General features: G+C 41.4%; 1 protein-coding gene and 1 long non-coding RNA gene across 3 annotated transcripts in view; one reads left to right on the top strand and one right to left on the bottom strand.

Moving 5' to 3' along the window:
• Positions 1-6,951, top strand: part of LOC137490042 (uncharacterized) — an 846,477-nt gene that overhangs the window by 195,812 nt on the left and 643,714 nt on the right. The window lies entirely within an intron of this gene.
• Positions 1-6,951, bottom strand: part of znf652 (zinc finger protein 652) — a 41,743-nt gene that overhangs the window by 18,251 nt on the left and 16,541 nt on the right. Inside the window, exons 2-3 of one of the 2 annotated variants that reach the window (XR_012400878.1) lie at positions 4,811-5,089; positions 1,993-3,304 (exon numbers count right to left, since the gene is read on the bottom strand). Coding sequence is in view for 1 of the 2 variants with exons in the window: in XM_680657.10 (XP_685749.4) it covers positions 2,162-3,127 (966 nt within the window). In the remaining variant the exon portion in view is untranslated. The remainder of the gene's footprint in view (positions 1-1,992; positions 3,305-4,810; positions 5,090-6,951) is intronic. The other variant, XM_680657.10, reaches the window with a different exon arrangement.

The raw sequence follows: 6,951 nt of genomic DNA, 5'->3' as shown, positions 1-6,951 counted from the left end.
CTTCTTGCTGTGAGACGAACGTGCTACCCACTGCGCCACCGTGCAGCCATATCTTTACTTATGATTGAGTATTTTTGTTTTCATTTCATGTTAATGTGTTTGTAGTTTTGTTTGTGTTTTGAATAAATAAGATAAACTTAATGAGTAACTTTTCACTTATCAATTTTTGGTTAATACCCATCTCATATTATAATGTTATGTTATGTTGGCAGCTTTTGTCAAAATTAATGAAACATCATTTTTTTAGTCAGCCCATACAACACAACTATCCAAAACTTATACATGTAATACATTTTTTAATGATTCTGAAATAGGTTTATTACCCTTCCATTAAAGCTGTTCATTTGATCTAAAAAAATATTAATATTCTAAATGTAAACGTTTTTATTATTATAATAACCTTCCTGTAAGATTAAAGCTGAATTTTCAGTGTTTCATTTTTTCAGTTGTCACTTGATCTTTCAGAAATTATTCATATTTGCTAATCCGGTTCTTAAGGAACAGTTTTATTATAACTAAACAGCTGCTTAATATTTTGGTGGAAAACAACTTTTTAGAAGGCGAAGCAGTGGCGCAGTGGGTAGCACGTTCGCCTCACAGCAAGAAGGTCGCTGGGTTCGATCCTCGGCTCAGTTGGCGTTTCTGTGTGGAGTTTGCATGTTCTCCCTGCGTTCGCGTGGGTTTCCTCCGGGTACTCTGGTTTCCCCCACAGTCCAAAGACATGCGGTACAGGTGAATTGGGTAGGCTAAATTGTCCGTAGTGTATGAGTGTGTGTGTGGATGTGTGGATGTTTCCCAGAGATGGGTTGCGGCTGGAAGGGCATCCGCTGCGTAAAAACTTGCTGGATAAGTTGACAGTTCATTCTGCTGTGGCGACCCCAGATTAATAAAGGGACTAAGCCGACAAGAAAATGAATGAATGAACAACTTTTTAGAATTATTTAATGAATATAAAGTTGAGTATAACACTGAAAAAGACTTTACTGTCACTTGTGCCCTTGCTCAAAAGCAGTATTCATTTCCTAATCAAACCATTTTGAGGGATGTAAACAATAACAATGGTCCTGACATATTTCCATGTTTCACATTTAAAATTCCATAGCTTTAAGAGTCCAAAAAGTTCTGCATATTGATAAATATTGTTACGATAGCTGTTATGACATCAAGTTGCGATTGAATTGCCACTTGTTACAGACATGAAATATTTTAACAACAAGCAAGAAATGTGCATGGACCAAAGATATCACTACATTGAAATGGTCAATATCACTCAATCTCCTTTTCTACACTTTATCATAATGCAAAATAATAATCGCATGTAAAAGTATCTTGTAAAACTTTTGAAATGATTTGTTTTGTTAAAATGAATTCACAAATGCAAATGAATGAACTATTTAGTTTTTAAAACCAAATCTTTACTGATCCGACTGCTGGACTGGTCCATGATTGAGGGTGGGGGACACATTTAAGCATATTAATAATCATGTTTAAATTAAACATTTTTAGATCCTCATCGTATAAAATATGTTATATATAATTTACAGTTATCATTTATACTTCTCTGTATTTATTTGGGGGCCCTCAGACTTCCTGGGTGAGTGTTTACCTCACTTATTGACTAAATCCAGAACATTTTTTTTTAAATTTTGCTTTATTAATTCATTTTGTCTTCGGCTTAGTCCCTTTATTTAATTAGAGGTTGCCACAGCAGGATGAACCACCAACTTATTGTCCTTCCAGCTGCTACCCAGTACTGGGAAACACCCATACACTCATTCACACACATACACTACAGCAATTTAGCTTACCCAATTCACCTATAGGGAATGTCTTTGGACTGTGGGGGAAACCGAAGCACCTGGAGAAAACCCACGCCAACACGGGGAGAACATGCAAACTCCACACAGAAACGCCAGCTGACCCAGCCGGGACTCGAACCAGTGACATTCTAGCTGTGAGGCAACAATGCAAACCACTAAGCCACCTTGCCGCCCTAATTTTGCTTTACCTAAATTTTATTTCTGTCTTAGATTAAAAAAAAAATTAGTTATCTCTTGTACCAAAAAAGTAGACTTTCCATAACATACTATCCTAACTTTCCACAATTATGGCCTCTGACTTCAGTCTGAGATCATGTGACACCTGTGAAGCTGCTCTTTACCTGAATATTCTTCTCGCAGTCTGTCTGCTGGTGCAGAGCCAGCTCACTCTCCAACACGAACTTCTTCCCACACTTGTCGCAGATCTGCATGCGCCTGTGCGTCACGTTCATGTGCTTCTCCAGGTACCAGCGAGTGTTAAACACGCGCGGGCATTTTTCACACGCCAGCGTCTCTTTCTCCTCCCCCTCTCCCTTGGCACCTCCTCCAGTGGGTGTGGCTCCAGATGCAGAAGAGGCGGAGCTTTTGGCCTCCTTGGCTGGTCTGCACTTTTGGGGCGGGGCTTCCGCATGCTTCCTCCGCCCCCTGGTGGTCACACCAGATGATGTCACACTCGAAGCAGCGACTCGACGACTTTTTCGGCGCGGCTGAGCGGTGGTCCGTCCCCTCTGCGCCCGCTGTGCTCTTGTACGCCGACTATTATTCTCCTCCTCCTCTTCTTCATCTTCATCCAGATCACTGTAGTTCTCTTCAACACTGTCCTCTTCCTCCTCCTCCTCCTCATCATCCTCATCTTCATCCTCCTCACTATTGCTCTTATCTCCGGCAGCGTTCCCCGCATCGTCTCCTTTGGACACGTGCAGGGTTTGGTTATTTAGGTTGACCTCAACGATGATCTGCCCTCGTTTAAACTCGTCCTCCGCTCCGGCTCCTGAATCGTCAGCTTCCGAATCATCCGATGTTCCTCCGTTTCCAGTCTTTGCCGGAGCCCCTTCCCGGTAAAACGGCTGATTCGGGGCAGGGTTCAGCTCTGAGGGCATTTGCGAATCTGTAGCCATTGTGCTGTCGATGGCCAAGGAGTACGGTGTATCCTCAGCTTCTCGCTTGTAAATCTTGGGCGATAGTTCAGAATGAGGAGCGGAGGTGTTGTGGATGTACGTTTGGGAAGGTTGCGTCATTGGCCGCTCTTCTTCGGTCATCGCCTCCAGGCCGGACAGCTCTTCCCTCAGTGTCTGGCAGGACTTCATGGGCAGTTGACCTCCTGCTCGACAAAAGTGTTTGCCTCTTTATGTTTGAGACTATCCAGTCCTGATGTAGAGGGTCAAATGTACCCCTCCTCTCTGTTGAACGAGAGGAGGGTGTAAAGGAGGAGATACTAGAAGAGAAGCTTTAGCCAAGGCCAAACTGAGCCTCCATTACTTGCACTATAGCACACAAGAAAAAGAAACAGTTAATTATAAAACAGATCATGAGGGCACAAAAACAACATACACAAGGGATGTCTGACACTTATAGTTCTTTATATCTGGAGGCCAATTAATATGTCTGGAGGACTTGCTTAGTTAACATAATTAACCCTTTTTTTATTGAATTTTTCAGAATGAGTTACCTTGTTAAACCTTCAAATGTCACTTTAAGCTGAATACTGTCAGGATTCTGCCACTTTGGTCTTGTAAATTCTTGTTTTGGTGGTAGAGATTAGACACTAGTCCTGTTATGTCTTGTATGTTGTGCTCGGCTCGAGTTTTCTCAGGTTGAGCACTCTAAATCTGTCTTCATTTTTTGTATGAGCGCTGTCTTGGCCGCGCTCGAAGTTCAGGTATGCTTGAGATGCATGCTCTCTTCCTGGTGTGTGTTTGTTCTGTCTGCAGCGTGCGGTTTCATTCTCAGCGTCTCAAGCCTGGTTTAAACTTCTGCGTCGAGTAATCGGCGTGACCCACGGCAAGCCTTGCGCGTTGCCGTTCATTTATACTTCTGCGCGCTGTCTGTGTTCCTCTGCAATAACACTTCCGAAACGTTAGCCGGCAGTGAGGTGTTTATGTTCCTCTGTGTCGAGTTTCTTTGGTGGTGCTTTGTTTTTTGTAAATGCTTCCTTAAATGTACAAGAGGCTAAAACTCTCTCATTTTGAGGCAGAAACCTGCGGACATGCAACATTTTTAAGCATGAGGTAAACACAAAACTAAATTTTCCATTTAAAGCTCCTTCACGGGACTTGACACTGGCTCCAATGGATTCACGCGGCTCTTGTGTTGTCTCTTCGTGTCTTGTGCTCTCCTGTCTATTGTCTAGCCTCAACACACCTGCCTGGGTGTTCCAAGTATACCCAGTAAGACCTTGATTTGCTTGTTCAGGTGTGTTTGATTAGGGTTGGAGCTAAAATCTGAAGGACACTGGACCTCCAGGATCAAGTTTGGTGATCCCTGATCTATGCTATGCTAAGCTAAAAGTGCTCCCTCTAGACCCGAAGATCGGCTGAATGGCTTCAAAAATGTTAATACTCAACTGTTTAACTCTATGAGAGTTGTAAAATGAGCCTAATAAGTGGAACATTTCTTTAAGCTCTCCCTTTTTTGCCAAAATCTTAACATTCGACAATTACAATAGGACTATATAAGTGTTTCCCAACCCTGTTCCTGAAGGCACACCAACAGTACACATTTTCAACCTCTCTTTAATTAAACACAACTGAAATCAACTCAGCAGAACATTAGAAGAGACTCCAAAACATATACTGTTGCTGTGCCACCAGGAACAGTGTTGGGAAACACTGCACTATAATATCATTGCAATTTTAACGTCCTACTGTAGGTTACAAATACATCATGTGTTGAAACAGTCAAATCAACAAAGTTTTTTCCCAAAATAGTGCAAAACCAAAGAACCAAAAAAAATTGTGCAGGCCTGAAATGTTTAACCTCAAAGCGCTCACCTGAATTCTGCCTCAATGTGCAGCGGCATGCACGCATTTCATCCCAAATCAAAGTTGTCTTTGCTTTATGTCACAGCTTTAGTTGTTTGACAGCATCTCCATTTCACTTGGAGAAACAATAGCGGCGCCTCATCTGCAATCTCTGCTGATTCAGACACAAAAAGCCGCCTCCTCTCTTTCTCTGTGATGTGATGGCGTCTCTTTGCTGTTCAACTCAACGCTTAGATCTTGCAGTCATCACCAACTGCTCCGAATTAGCACCCCGCAGCTAGACGCTACCTGAAAGACAGCAAAAAAACAATGTAAATGACAACTGAATGCAATCACATCAGGTGTCAAGTAAGACGTCACATTAAATGTACATCACATTAAGAATACATCAAAGCGAGTAAATGAACCACAACTACCGATAAAACAAGAGAAGCGTGTCATCAAACTGATATTCAGGAATGGCTACGATCTTGCTTTATATTATAACACACTTCTGCAACTCCAGTCATTGCAGTTATCAGGTAGAAGCTCCAAACCAGGTGCCATACATCCTTTATACGTATATATATGTGTGTGTGTGTGTGAGAGAGAAAGAATTAGAGAAAGCAAGAGAATAAGAGAGAGAAAAGAGATAGAGAAACGAAACTTCAGCCTGGTTAAGGTGTAGCCATGTAAAATCTCACAACTAATCACACACAAGCCCGACCGCAACCGTTTTCGATTCTCAGTGTAATCAACTCAAAATTGAAACCACAAAAAGCTGAGAACAGCAAACACATCAGCACATGACCAAATTTCCTCTACTGAACAAACCTTCTTTTAAAAATCAACAAATCAGGGACAACTTGCACACTTCATCGCTGATAAAGGCCAACAAGTGAGAATTATTTTACAGTATTTGGCCTGTAGTTAGTAGTTATTGATCAAATCATAAATGTTTACCTGTGATTACTGTGCAGTGCAAAGTGGAAATCAAATGTCTAAACAATTATTTAGAAAAGCACAAAAGAGCATCCTGTTTTGTATGAACACTATCCGGTCACTTTATTAGGTACACCTTACTAGTACAGAGTTGGACCCCCTTTTGCCTTCAGAAATGCCTTAATCCTTGATGGCATAGATTCAACAAGATACTATAAATGTTCCTCAGAGGTTTTGGTCCATATTGACATGATAGCATCATTGCTTTAGATTTGTCGGCTGCACATCCATGATGCGATTCTCCCATTGCATCACATTCCAAAGGTGCTCTATTGGATTGAAGTCTGGTGACTGTGGAGGCCATTTGAGTACAGTGAACACATTTTCATGTTTAAGAAACCAGTCTGAGATGATTCACGCTTTGACATGGTGCGTTGTCCTGCTGGAAGTAGCCATAAGAAGATGGGTACACTGTGGTCATAAAGGGATGGACATGGTCAGCAACAATACTCAGGTAGCCTGTGGCATTGATACGATGCTCAATTAGTACTAATGGGCCCAAAGTGTGCTAAGAAAATATTTCCCACACCATTACACCACCACCACCAGCCGGAACCATTAATTCAAGGCAGGATTGATCCATGCTTTCATGTTGTTGATACCAAATTCTGACCCTAGCATCTGAATGTAAAAACATCTTTCAGCAAAGCGTTTTGAATATCTCAATTGATTTTTCATCACAGCTTTAAGAGATTCTTAACAAGGTTTACTAAAACATATATATATATATATATATATATATATATATAAAGGTTGATTTGTCTTAGTACCATGCTAAACAACAGTCATAGGTGTACGTTTCTTTGTAGAGTATTTTACAACAGCCTAGAATGAAGCTCAACAATGACAATCAAGAACCGGAACAATCCCTTTTTATAATGCAAGAGTTGCACCTATTTCAGCTAACGGTCGCCAGCCATTCATCTTTGATCTTTACAACATTCACTAAACAGAGAAACAGATTTACCCAAACATGGAGTCAGTTACAAACTCAAGAACCAAAACGAGACCACAAGTTTCAGATTGAGTGATTTGAAACAAGTGTGTGGGAAAGGTGTGTGTGTGCGCCCTCAAGGAACGATCTCCTCCCTAAATCGATGACAAATTCAAACAATATCTGACAGTAGGTCAAGGCACAGAAAATGACCCTGAAGGTCAGAATGCAAGAC

The sequence above is a fragment of the Danio rerio genome, chromosome 3 (genome assembly GCF_049306965.1).
Source record: "Danio rerio strain Tuebingen ecotype United States chromosome 3, GRCz12tu, whole genome shotgun sequence".
Taxonomy (NCBI): domain Eukaryota; kingdom Metazoa; phylum Chordata; class Actinopteri; order Cypriniformes; family Danionidae; genus Danio; species Danio rerio.
The sequence above is the reverse complement of the archived record's forward strand: the minus strand, read 5'-3'. Positions and strand labels throughout refer to the sequence as shown.